Genomic DNA, 14,343 nt, shown 5'->3' on the forward strand with positions numbered 1-14,343 from the left:
CTCTTCCACTAGCCTGAATTAAGAACAATGAAACATTGCCCAACAGCATCTATGTCATGTTTGGGCAGACCGTAAGGAGTCACTGGGGACATTAGTCCACACAAACACACACACACACACACATACATACAGCACACACACACACATACAGCACACACACACATACAGCACACACACACACACATACATACAGCACACACACACACACACACACACACACACACAAAACACACACAGCACACACACACACCAAACCCCCCCCCCCCCACACACACACACACACACACACACACACACACTCCAAAGCAAACAAACACACTGTGCTCATGGTGATCAAACAGGGGTGATCTTATTTCCTGGCAGGATGTGGAGAAGGACCTCACGCACAGTTTGGACACTCACTTTCTCAATGTGAAGGCGTAATAAGGTTTGGTTGAGCAATGCTGGTCACCACGGTCCCAGTCAGCTTACACAGTGACATAGCTAGACTTTCCATTCTATGTCTCTAAAGTAGCAACCACTTTGGCAGATACACAAGCCTTACAAGTAGTATAGGCTTAGTTGTATTATGACTTTTATTTTATGCATAATGTATTGAATCATTGTAATTGTCTGTACCCTGGGGACTTTTATTCTGAAAGCAATATTATGTCCATAGACACCAGTGGAGGTAGTGTAAACTATCTACAGTCAGAAATACAGTTTACAGAAGCATGCACTTTGACTGACAGGTGTCCTTGCTTACCTTTATACCCGAGGACAGCAACAGCAATGGTGAGTAGAGTGCACAGCACGTAGAGCAGTGCTATGGAGGTCTTCAGTGCCCACTCATTCTTACACTTAGTACACTGGGTACCCTCCTGGATACCTACACAAGGGAGAGAAAATGTGCATGTAAAAACATGTTAAAATGAGTTCTCGACAGCATCATAGTTAGTTTGTTCACACTATTCAAACTGTAACCATGCACACACACACACACACGCAACAGGTGGCCCGCCGACAAAAACAGGCCCCCAAGTGGGGGAGGTATTCCCACAAAAAAAGAGAGATATTTGATCATGTCTCAACGTAATCAAGGTATACAATTATTTTTATTTTCAAATACAATGTATTTTTGGAATTGTGGCCAGTTGTGGCCAATTTGCAGTGTACAAATTATAATCATTATTTTCCGGCCCCCAGATAATTCGCTCCAACAAAAAACAGCCTGCGGCTGAATCTAGTTGACTACCCCTGCCATAGGAAGTGAAAGGATTTTAAGTGCCTTTTAAACGGTGTATGGTAGTAGGTGCCAGGCGCACCGGTTTGTGTCAAGAACTGCAACAATGCTGGGTTTTTCACGCTCAAAAGTTTCCTGTGTGTATCAAGAATGGTCCACCACCCAAGGGACATCCAGCCAACTTGACACAACAGTAGGAAGCATTGGAGTCAACATGTGCCAGTATCCCTGTGGAACGCTTTCTACACCTTGTAGAGTGCAACTCAATATTAGGAAGGTGTTCTTAATGTTTTATACACTCAGTGTATATTCAATATATTATATCCTATGACAGGATATCCTGCATCTCTGCACTCTACCTATGGGTGCGTCCCAAATGGCACCTATTCCCTATATAGTGCAAGAGCACTACTTTTGACCAGAGTCCTATGAGCCCTATGGGCCCTCGTCAAAAGTTGGGCACTATAAGAGATTAGGGTGCATTTGAATATATTATGGCTCAGGTGGCTACAGAGTCAGGCTATGTCAGAGTCCGGCTATGTCAGAGTCCGGCTATGTCAGAGTCCGGCTATGTCAGAGTCCGGCTATGTCAGAGTCCGGCTATGTGGAGACAGCAGAAAGCCTGGTCAAAGCGTGGCCTGGCTGGCCCTATGTGGGCTGAGGTCTGGGGTTCCCCAGGCCCTGGGTCTGAATCTCCAGATCCCCACATCTGTACAAATAGCCTGGAGGCCACATTAAAGGGCCCAGTTGTTCCCTGAGGCCCCGGGTGGTGAGGGGGCAAGGGACACCATAACAGGACCCCCCCAAACTGTTTACACTGTGCCACAGGCTTATTTTCCTGGGAAAGCCTTCACTTGGCAGACACTATCACACACACACACACACACACACACACACACACACACACACACACACACACGTCACTCCTCATAATGAAACATAAACAGACAGTTCCTGGATTCAATAATCAACATCAGTATGTAGGAGTATGTATTCAAACCAGGGACCTTCAAGTGCCTCCAACCAGCGGGGAAAGTCATGGAGGAATTTGGCATTCTCTTACATTTTCCTGGAATATTTCTTTCCAAGGATATCTTTCCTGACAGATGAGTGCCGAGATCCACAGTGCTGAAGGGAACACAGCTGTATTGCATTTGAATTCAGGAAGTGGGTGAAAAAAAAGAAAAAGGTCCTGCTTTTCATGTACCTGAAATGAAACTGATTTGCATGCCCAGCTCAAGGAAAGACACTTCCGACATTTCCATGGCAACACAAAGATGGCCTGTGCCAACGCAATCTTTGTGTTAAAACTCCTTGACCTATGGTTAATAAATGCCTATAGGGCTTGCAGTCTCATGTAATACGATTATGATAATGAATTATATAAGTGATAATGCCCGAGAAGACGTTGTTTGGAGGATATATTGGCGCGGGTGTTGTCAGGCCCAAGACCCCGTGCCAATATATCCTCCAAACCACGGCTTCGAGGGCATTATTACTTTTCTACAACGGGTTAATTAACAACATATTCAAATAATGATTGACATATTTTCATTAAAAAAAAATATGTTACTTTGATGAATGTATTCATACTATTTCATCCTTCCAAGAGATCTAGGGTCGCTACCCAAGCCAGCTGGTCGTTCCTTCTATCTGTTCATTGGCCAGAGACCCGAACCAATCGTTTTGTTCTAATTCTATGGATGCCACCCAGTCATCCATTCTAAATGCTTCATTGCCATGATAGCTGGCAATGTTCTTATCCCTTGCTTGCAAACACAGTCACGTCCAACAGTGCAGTCAGAATAACAGTGAAAGGAGCTGCATTTGCATTTGTTTAAGCTGTTTCCTAGCGATTTTTGGGGGGGGTACATCCATAACAATGAGCCAATGATGCGCGATTTCACCTGGCATAGAACATTTGCTCTCTCGCCAGGACACACAGCTAACATAATCACTTCAAACTGAAGCTGCATTTAGTGGTTTTCCTTTGACATTTCTTTGTATATATCCCATAAAAATTATGCTGATTCATGATTTCGCCTGGCAGAGAAAAGCTGCCAGCCTGTCTGTCTCGTCCCGACTCCTGACAGGTTCATTACCATAGGACAGCTGGAGATCGAATTTCAATATTGAAACAATATTGCAAATGTCAGTTGCAAATCTCAGCTGTTGAAAACCAAATGCTAGTCTAAACAAAATGGTAGTTAAGGTCCAGATGCTTTTTACATTGTATATCTAGTATATAAATTACCTGGCTGTGCTGAAGAGACAGTGGATTGTGCAGTATCAGATGGAACAGAGTAAATAGGCATTTCAACGTCATAGATTTAGCCGATGGTAATTTGTGGAATAGACACCGGCTGGAATGCGGTTTTAACCAAACAGCATTCAGGATTAGACCCACCTGTTGTATAAAGCCTGATCATTTCCATTATAGAAAAGCATTGGTGTAGAATAGACTCTGGCACTCAAGTTCTCTGGCACCATGAGAGACCCGAACCAGTGCCCGGGCACCAAATGTGGCACCACAAATGTGGCACCACTTGAGTGCCAGAGCACTTGAGTCGCCGCCCATGCAGTTGACGAGCAGTATAGCTAGCGAGGGATAACTTTAGCCAATTGGAAAATACTGAAGTGATCAGCTAGTCAGGTTGCTCTGCTGCTATAGGGCCGCAGTGGGACTTTGGCCAGGGTAGCGAGGTTAACAGGCTTCCTTTTCTATAGCTGTCCTGGGACCTGTAATGACCATTGGGGAGCAGACCTCAGTTTTAACACCCTTTCCAGCTGGAAGATGCATTCTGTCCACTCAGCCAAGTCAAAGTGAAAAGGAGATTTACCGGAAGGAGTGTGGAGGCACGGAGCTGCCAAGAATATCTCTTAAAAATCACTGTGCCGATTCTTCGTGTGCAGCCAGTCAGTCAGAATCACCACAGACAGGCCTTATAGCAGCTGACCAAAGTATTGGCCGGTGAGATGTATTGGCCAGTGACAAAGCTCCTCTTCAATTTGCCTCCGTGCATGGATCATTGTAGAACATGGCAATGGTCATTCAGTTTGTAGCTGTTAGGGCGAAACAAAATGGATTTCAAAGCTTTAAGGACATTCATAACGACTGACGCGTTTTTGGAGTGCAAACCCAATGCCGGCTTCCACTGCTAAAAAAAAAAGAACACCACAACATACATCACTTCTAAGTAATCAAAAAGATGCAGACCTATCCAAATATGTTGACAGATATTTTATAAATCTATTGTGCTAAAAGTAAGTCAAAACACTATAAAAAGGAACGTTTTACAATACACAGACAAGGCGTTCCGACCCTATAATCATTAGAGAATGTCGACAGGATCAACTGAGCTCTCAGGGTTAGCGGTCCAAGTATCCAAAATGGAGGACAGCTGTCAAAACACAAACATGGCCGCCACCAACAACATACAACGACAAAGCCAACCCGCCACCCCCTCCCTCCCATTGATGGTCAGATTTAGAGTCAAGGGGGCAGACTGGGTCGGAGGTTTCCGATGAAGCAGCTGTTCTGTTGGACCTGTGTTTTTTTCTCAGTCCAGAGAACGTCTCAGTCCACGGTCATGATCCATATGTCATGGCTTAGTTGTTTGTCTCCCAGTGGGTGACTTCCTGGATGGGCCCTGGGGTCTAGCAGCAGGACAACAGACACAGACCCATAGGGCTCTATATCACTGGGAAAGCATCTGTATGTTTACTACTATAGGCGCCCGGGATACATACAAGGCCTCTAGATTCTCTGGTTGATTAGAGTAATAGCCATCTGACAGATGGACATTGGACAATTCAAACAAACCAAGTGAAACATAAACGGTCTGTTCTCATATCAGATCACAGGAGCAAATCCTCCAAACAGACCGCAACACTGAGGACAGAACCACCTGGATAGCTGATACTATTTAGACATTGAGGTTTGGGTGTACTGGACTGCAGCTAAATGTCTTCTAGTCTATGTATATCTGGACTGAAGACTTAACATAAACCAACCATTTTCTCAGTGAAAATCATTCACCGACTGGTCTGTGATTATAAACATTTCCGTTAACGACAACGTGTTGTCTATATGTGGAGTTTCATGGTTCCTTCAGACCGGCTGCTGATCATTCAACTGGACAGGGGTTGGCCATCACTTCCCTCAGCTGCGAGGTCCAACCTAGTTTAGCCTGGGCCAACCACAACCCCAAAACAACCAACATCTAAGATACTGAGACCATGCTGAGACCACAGGCTGACAAAAACACTTTTACTGCTCGTAGCAAAACACAATGTCGCTCCAAACACAGATAACTTTTCCATAACAAGCCATGAACAACCATCGCTTTTCACAACTACAGTAGGCGGTCTTCCTGATCGTGGACATTTGGGATGAACAATGTACGCTATTGTTCTTCGAATGCTATTGAGTTGATATGACATCCTGACCATGTCTATCTTGATCACACAGGAGTACGCTATTATGTCCCAGTCTCTTTGAACAATGTTTGGTACATATACTGGAACTGTATCCTCATCAACTTGTTCTCTTCTTCAAACTGTCCATTAAAGGGGCACTCCGGGACATTAAAAACATCAAACTGGTCAGGTGGTATCATTAATTTAACTGTCCAAAAATGGATCTACAAATCCCAGATTTTCCCTTTAATTCTTGCCCAGAAGGGCAAACGGGTGTCCATGGTGCAAACGTCCGAGCAGAACTGATACGGCCTTGCTCATTAGAAGACAGTGTTTATTTACAGTAAATATGAGGAGGAAGCTATATTAACCGATTAGAACAGCGTGCTCTGAGCTGAGGTCAGTCCGAGAGTGTTCTGGAACTGTGCCCTGCCTAAAACACACTCAACCCTTAGAATGAACACAAATCAGCTCCAGGAAAGCAACCATTGCATTGTCATGTGAAAGTGAATTTCTGGTTCTCTATTTCGTCAACCATGGTTGAGGTGTGTCTCAACCAGACTCGTTCAGGATAGACTCAGGAAGACAATGGACAGTCATGGATAACCTCGTTGTGCCAAAAACACCAAAATGGTGTCGTTAAAAAAACTGGACAATATGGTTGGATGTTACATTTGTTTTTGTAAATCATGTTAAACGCTGGACTTGTTTAAAGCAGGTTTAAAATAGCTGACATCCCGCAGCCCATCTGTGGCTCGTTACTCCAAATAGAGATGAGAAGTGTAATAAGATCACTTGATATACCTGTAAAACAAGCCAAGATCCTTTTACAATTTGGAGGGGGAGGATGGCTCAACGAATGACTCATACGCAGCTCTGATTTCCTCAATAGCATAACGAAGTAGTACAGAAGCAGGAGACAAAGTGTGTGTGTCCGTCCATGTGTGTGTGTACAAGTGGGCGTGCGTGCTTACAGTATGCGTATGTATCTGTGTGTGAATGAATAAACCTGAAGAAATGGCTTACACCAATGTGAAATCCTGTCATGAAATGAAAATGCAATAAAAGACTCAGCCAATGTATCTGTGTGTGACTGACTGGGAGGTATCACTGGGGTTGGCACAGCAGAGACTCAGCTCTGCTTCCCATTACCAGGATGCTGCTCTGTGGGCAGGGGGAGGTGACCCACCGTGCCTTAGGTTTATGCCCAGGCTCCAAACTGAGCCTTCAAGCTAAATGAGCTTAATGTGCTCAAAATACAATTCAGTCCAGCTCTCCCTACTACAGGGGAGGTCCTGGCAGTACGGCCTGCCTAATGACGGACTTTTAACAGCTTGGATTGAATGTGATCCAAAACATGCCCCCTGTGTTCACTTAGTTTCTACCTGTGAATGACGTAATACATAGGGAGTGGAGAAACCAAGCGGCCAGGGGGCTCTGAGTTCATGCGGTGTCTCTTGGGGCCCCTAGGAAACTGACACCACCTCTGACACCATGTGTGGCCTGATTTAGGCTCCATCTCTTTTATTGCATGTGATGGAAACCATTCGCATCCACCACACGAGACAGGCGGACGTGATGCGAGCGGTTATGTGTGGAGAGGAGAGGAGGGAGGGAGGGAGGGAGGGAGGGAGGGAGGGAGGGAGGGAGGGATTGACATACAGACGATGAGGGAAGAGAAAGAATTGGACAGGGAGAGAAATGGGGAATGAGAAATGTGGAGAGGGAGGATAGAGGGGAACAGAGTGGGGGGAACATGGGGAGAGGTGGAGAGAAAGCAGAGCGGATGGAGCAGTGACAGTAAAGAACACAGACAGTAACTCCTGCCACGCCAAAGGACAGTATGAGGAGCCAAGCAGGAAGCGTGACAACGTGTGACACTGTGACAGAAAGCTTAGGAGAGTCTGAGACAGGGATCTGCCACGTCCCCATAGATGAAACCACTGCTTCTCCTACCAACACACAAAGCCATTCTATCACATATCTACTGGTTTCTACTGGTCACATACTGGCCACATACTGGTCTACTGGTCTCTACTGGTCACATGCTGGTCTCTACTGGTCTAATGGTCTCTACTGGTTCAGACTGGTCATATACTGGTCTTTACTGGTCTACTGGTCACCTACTGGTCTATACTGGTTTCTTCTGTTTACCTACTCGTCTCTACTGGTCACATACTGGTTTACTGGTTTATACTGGTCTCTACTGGTCTCCACTAGTCATCTAATGGTCTCTATTGGTTTCTACTGGTCACATATTGGTCTCTTCTGGTCTCTACTGTTTGCCTGCTGGTCTCTATGGGTCATGTACTGGTTTACTAATTTATATGGGTCACGTACCGGCATATACCTGTCTCTACTGGTTTTCTAAGAGGATCCTCAAATGTTGGGATATGACCAAAAAAATACATACTCACAATCATTCAAATGCCTACATTCCACCATACTTCATGTTCCCATACGCCAGGCTTATATTCTCTCATGCTATTTCCCAGGTTCTGTTCTCATAAAGGGAGTCAGGCACATGTCTTTTACATGCTGCAATAATCTGTCAATCTCTCAGACACCCTTCTCTGATCTCCTGAGTAATGTCAAACAGGAAAAGGGAGTGTAGGGGACAGAAACATATCTGGGCTGCTCAAACTCCCTCACAGAAAAAAAAATTAACGAGAGAGAGAAATATAAATGGTGCCTCTACTGTAGATATAAAGGTGGTCAAATTCTTCACTCTTTACCGTGCCTCGTTGTCCAGTAGAGGTAAATAAACATGTACAAAATGGTTCTCAGATGAGTTCATTAAGCCATGCAGGCAGGGAGGGCAGGCAAGCAGGAAGGCATGCAAAGGAGGCAGGCAGGCAGAGAGGAAGGGAGGCAGGCAGCAGTACATACTGGGTTCCTGCTTAGCTAACCCCTTCCCCACCCCAACCTCATCAGAGGCCCTCCCTGGGTCTGTACAGACTCAACTTTTTTTGCAGCAGTTACAAAAACAGGTCATCTTTCCATAAAACTATCAAGAAAGGTGTGGAGTGGGGGGGTGGAAAGGCCCCTTCAGCTTTGGGATTTGAGATCCAAGGAACGACTTGGTTTTTAAGACCTGATGCTGCGCGTGTGTGTGTGTGTGTGTGCGCGCGCGCGCGCTTGCGATATTAAACTCCTGTCACCATCACTGGTAGGAGCTTAATATCATACTTTCTAAGAAGCAGAAATACCTAACATTAGCAGAAAGAAAGAGTGGAAGTGGTGTTGATGACTATAATAATACATAGCCAGAGGTAACATGGACTGACGCACAGAAACCTGCCATGAATTTCAACAGGAAAGTTAAGAAGTCCTTGGCTGAGCCTAAAAAAATGTGTCGCCATACAACTGTGGTCTAAAAAGACGTCTGCTAAACGACAGCAAAAGTCAAATGCATACTGTATGCCCACACCTGATTCAGCATCTTCTTAAATAAAGGCCTAGAGAGAAAGAGCTCAATCAGTGATCCACTTAAAGTCATCGTTTTCAACAGTAATATTTGGCAGAAATGTGTCTCTTTCCCCTTCTCTTTCGTAACCAGCACGCTGAGTTCCAAAGCCTTCCTGCAGTGTCTCTATGCTCCGCTTAGTGTTGTTGTAATGCTTGGAACCGGGTCTATGTCTCTGCCTCTTTAAAATTGACTCATCTCATTGGTCTCCGTCCCCCTGGGTCTCATCTCGTACTGGGTCCTTCAAGGGCCAATCAAAATGAACCGAGATGCCACAAAGACCCCAGGTGACGATAGAGAAAAGCCAGAATGTCAAACAGAAACAAACAAGCTAAATGTAACTAGAAAGGAAATAAAACAAACAAGAGGACATTTTTCCTCTGATGCACACAGCTGGAAAAATAAACCATGACCTGGTATTTGAGGCATGACATGTTCTGACTGGCTCCTTTTGTTGTCGTTTGATTCTGTAATGGCTACACTAGGAATAGCACCTTCCAGTGTGCTCTCTCTCCCCTCTGTTTCTCTTGCTCTCTGTCTCTCTCTCATTCTCTCTGTCTCCTCCTCTCCTAACTACCTGCCCCTAACAATGGCAGTATCCAGAGGCCTTGTTAGCCATGAACTATGCGCTCTGTGTCCAACAGTTCACGTTTACTTCCTAATACACCATAAACAAGACGCCGGTGGTCGTAAAGCATGTTTTATTGAGTAGCGCAAATGAACTCCCCCCTGTGCAAGATGACAACATTCACATGTCCAGGCTGAGCTCATACCTCATAAAGAGGAAACGCATGTTACTCTCTCTCCCAGCCCTCCTGACCCAACCCCACTCAATCTTAGTCCCGGTCCAACTCTAGACCCACTGTTACACTGTGTGTCTATCTATCATGGAGCACGTTCTATTTCACCATGGTTGCACCCCAAATGGCCTATGGGTCGTGGTCAAAAATAGTGCGCTACATAGGGAATAGAGGGTCCCATTTGGGACACAGCCCATGAAAATGGCATACACTATCTTACACTGTCCCAGTCAAACCCAACACTCATTCCATGAATGGTTATGTCATAAGGAAATTAAATGGGTGAGTGTTTGACTCTAAGACATGTACAGTATGCGTGACCCATTGATTGAATGGTGTGTGTGTAAAATGTGATGGTACAGGGAAATGGATGGAGAATGAACTCCTAACACAGCTCTGCCAGAAGTGATTTAACTTCAGAAAGAGCCATGAGGTTCTACTTAAATCACCCCAGTCACACACACACACACACACACACACACATTCACGCATGCATGCATAGGCACAAACACACACACACAATGTTTTGTTATTTTCTTAAAACTGCATTGTTGGTTAAGGGCTTGTAAGCAAGCATTTCACTGTTGTATTTGGCGCATGTGACAAATAAAATGTGACTTGATATGCACACATATACACACACAAACACGCTGCAGTGGATAGTAGCCATGTTATGGGCTCCTGACCAATTCTGCTAATTTGTGTGTTTTTTTTACGCTGATCTTAACTTTTTTTGTACATAATGTCTCCCACATAATTTCCTATGAATGAAAACAGCTTCTGGACATCAGAACAACGATCAGTAAACTGGATTTGGACGAACAGTTCTACTTCAACATGTTGGCAGCTCTGGGCGTTCTGCTTAATCCAGCCCAGGCCCTAATCCATGTGACTTGAAAGAGGCAGCAGCGGCGAAAGAGAGGCAGGTGAGGCGGTACCCTGACGAGACTACGTCGGCGAGCAAATAGACCGCCATTGCCCTCTGTTCTATTGGCAAACGTGCAGTCACTGGAGAACAAACTAGATGAGCTCCGTTTGAGACTATCTTATCAACGGGACCTGAAAAACTGTAATATGATATGTTTCTCAGAGTCGTGGTTGAACGAGGACATGGATAATATACATCTCGCTGGTTTTCTATGCATCGTCGAGACCGGACGGCAGACGCGGGTAAGACAAAGGGAGGAGGTTGTGTCTCTTTGTTAACAACAGCTGGTGCGGAATCTCTAATTTAATTTGTTTAATGATTTAACCTTTATTTAAACTAATGTTAAGAAAGTCTTGAGTTTTTGCTTGCCTGAGTTAGAATAATTAATGGTAAGCTGCAGACCATACTATTTACCAAGAGAGTTTTCATCTATATTTTCATAGCTGTTGTCACGTTCTGACCTTTATTTCCTTTGTTTTGTTGTTATTTAGTATGGTCAGGGCGTGAGTTGGGGTGGGCAGTCTATGTTTGTTTTTCTATGATTTGGGGTATTTCTATGTTTCGGCCTAGTATGGTTCTCAATCAGAGGCAGGTGTCATTAGTTGTCTCTGATTGAGAATCATACTTAGGTAGCCTGGGTTTCACTGTTTGTTTGTGGATGATTGTCTATGTTAGTTGCTTGTGTCAGCACAGTTCTCATTGTAGCTTCACATTCGTTTATTGTTTTTGTAGTTTGTATTCAGTGTTCAGTGCTTTCTTTAATTATAAAATCATCATGAACACATACCACGCTGCATTTTGGTCCGCTCCTTACGACGATTGTGACAGCTGTCTATTTACCACCACAACCATGCTGGCACGTGGCTAGTGATTTTAATACAGGGAAACTGAAATCCGTTTTACCTCATTTTTACCAACATGTAACCTGTGCAACTAGAGGGGACAAAACTCTCGATCACTTTTACTCCACACACAGAAATGCATGCAAGGCCATTCCTCGCCCTCCCTTAGACAAATCAGACCATAATTCTATCCTCCTGCTTCCTGCTTACAAGCAAAAAATCAAAAAGGAAGTACCAGTGAAGCGCTCAATACTGGTATGATGAAGCAGATGCTAAGCTACAGGACTGTTTCACTGTTTTCATCCACTAACATTGAGGAGCTTACCATATTAGTCACCGGCTTCATTAATAAGGCGACAACGTCCCCATAGTGACCGTACATATACAGTTGAAGTCGGAAGTTTACATACACCGTAGCCAAATACATTTAAACTAAGATTTTCATAATTCCTGACATTTAATCCCAGTAAGAAATCCTTGTTTTAGGTCCGTTAGAATCACCACATTATTTTAAGAATGTGAAATGTCAGAATAATAGTAGAGGGAATTATGTATTTCAGCTTTTATTTCTTTCATGACATTCCCAGTGGGTCAGAAGTTTATATACACTCAATTGGTACTTGGTAGCATTGCCTTTTAAATGGTTTAACTTGGGTCAAACGTTTCAGGTAGCCTTCCACAAGCTTCCCACAATAAGTTGGGTGAATTTTGGCCCATTCCTCCAGACAGAGCTGGTGTAACTGAGTCAGGTTTGAAGTCCTCCTTGCTCGCACACGTTTTTTCAGGTCTGCTCACAAATTTTCTTTAGGATTGAGGTCAGAACTTTGTGATGGCCACTCCAATATCTTGACTGTGTTGTCCTTAAGCCATTTTGCCACAACTTTGGAAGTATGCTTGGGGTCATTGTCCATTTGGAAGACTCATTTGCATCCAAACTTTTAACTTTAACTGATGTCTGGAGATGTTGCTTCAATATATCCACATAATTTTCCTGCCTCATAATGACATCTATTTTGTGAAGTGCACCAGTCCCTCCTGCAGCAAAGCACCCCCACAACATGATGCTGCCACCTCCGTGCTTCACGGTTGGGATGGTGTTCTTTGGCTTGCAAGCCTCCCCCTTTTTCCGCCAAACATAACGATGGTCATTATGGCCAAACAGTTCTATTTTTGTTTCATCAGACCAGAGGACATTTCCAAAAAGTACGATCTCTGTCCCCATTTGCAGTTGCAATCCGTAGCCTGGATTTTTTTTATGGTGGTTTTGGAGCAGTGGCTTCTTCCTTGCTGAACGGCCTTTCAGGTTATGTCGATATAGGACTCGTTTTACTGTGGATATAGATACTTTTGTACCCGTTTCCTCCAGCGTCTTCACAAGATCCTTTGCTGTTGTTCTGGGATTGATTTGCACTTTTCGCACCAAAGTACGTTCATCTCTAGGAGACAGAACTCCTTCCTGAGTGGTATGATGGCTGCGTGGTCCCATGGTGTTTATACTTGCGTACTATTGTTTGTACAGATGAACGTGGTACCTTCAGGCATTTGGTAATTGCTCCCAAGGATGAACCAGACTTGTGGAGGTCTACAATGTTTTTTCTGAGGTCCTGGCTGATTTCTTTTGATTTTCCCATGATGTCAAGCAAAGAGGCACTGAGTTTGAAGGCAGGCCTTGAAATACATACACAGGTACACCTCCAATTGACTCAAACTATGTCAATTAGCCCAACAGAAGCTTCTAAAGCCATGACATCATTTTCTGGAATTTTCCAAGCCGTTTAAAGGCACAGTCAAACTTAGTGTAATTATACTTCTGACCCCCTGGAATTGTGATACAGTGAATTATAAGTGAAATAATCTGTCGTAAGCAATTGTTGGAAAAATGACTTGTGTCATGCACAAAGGAGATGTCCTAACCGACTTGCCAAAACTATAGTTTGTTAACAAGTAATGTGTGAAGTGGTTGAAAAACTAGTTTTAATGACTCCAACCTAAGTGTATGTAAACTTCCGACTTCAACCGTATACCCCAACCAGAATTTATGGATTACAGGTAACATCCGCACTGAGCTAACGGCTAGAGCTGCCGCTTTCAAGGAGTGGGACAATAATTCGGACGCTTTTAAGAAATCCCACCACTACATCTGACGAGCCACCAAACAGGCAACGCATCAATACAGGACTAAGATCGAATCCTATAAAGCCGGCTCTGACACGCGATGGATGTGGCAGGGCTTGCAAACTATCATGGATTACAAAGGGAAACCCAGCCACGAGTTGCCCAGCGACGCAAGTCTACCAGACGAGCTAAATGCCTTCTATGCTCGCTTCAAGGCAAGCAAAACTGAACCGTGCATGAGAGCCCCAGTTGTTCCGGACGACTGTGTGATGTGTAGCCGATGTAAGTGAGACCTTTAAACAGCTTAACATTCACAGACGGAATACCAGGACGGGTACTCAGAGCATGCGCTGACCAGCTTGTAAGAGACTCCAGTCACTCAAGCCATAGACTGTTCTCTCTGCTACCGAACAGCAAGCAGTACCAGTGCAGCAAGACTGGAACCAACAGGAACTTGACCATCTTCTACCCCCAAGCCATAAGACTGCTTTTACAAGACTACTAAATACCATAGCTAATCAAATTTCTACCCGGACTACGTGCATTGACCC

At 44.4% G+C, this 14,343-nt stretch overlaps 1 protein-coding gene across 1 annotated transcript in view; it reads right to left on the reverse strand.

The window, feature by feature from the left end:
* LOC139420460 (collectin-12-like) overlaps window positions 1-14,343 on the reverse strand; it is a 44,845-nt gene that overhangs the window by 11,619 nt on the left and 18,883 nt on the right. Inside the window, exon 3 of the mRNA XM_071170628.1 lies at window positions 746-868. Coding sequence (XP_071026729.1) covers window positions 746-868 — 123 coding nt within the window. The remainder of the gene's footprint in view (window positions 1-745; window positions 869-14,343) is intronic.

The sequence above is a fragment of the Oncorhynchus clarkii genome, chromosome 11, assembly GCF_045791955.1.
Source record: "Oncorhynchus clarkii lewisi isolate Uvic-CL-2024 chromosome 11, UVic_Ocla_1.0, whole genome shotgun sequence".
NCBI classification, from domain to species: domain Eukaryota; kingdom Metazoa; phylum Chordata; class Actinopteri; order Salmoniformes; family Salmonidae; genus Oncorhynchus; species Oncorhynchus clarkii.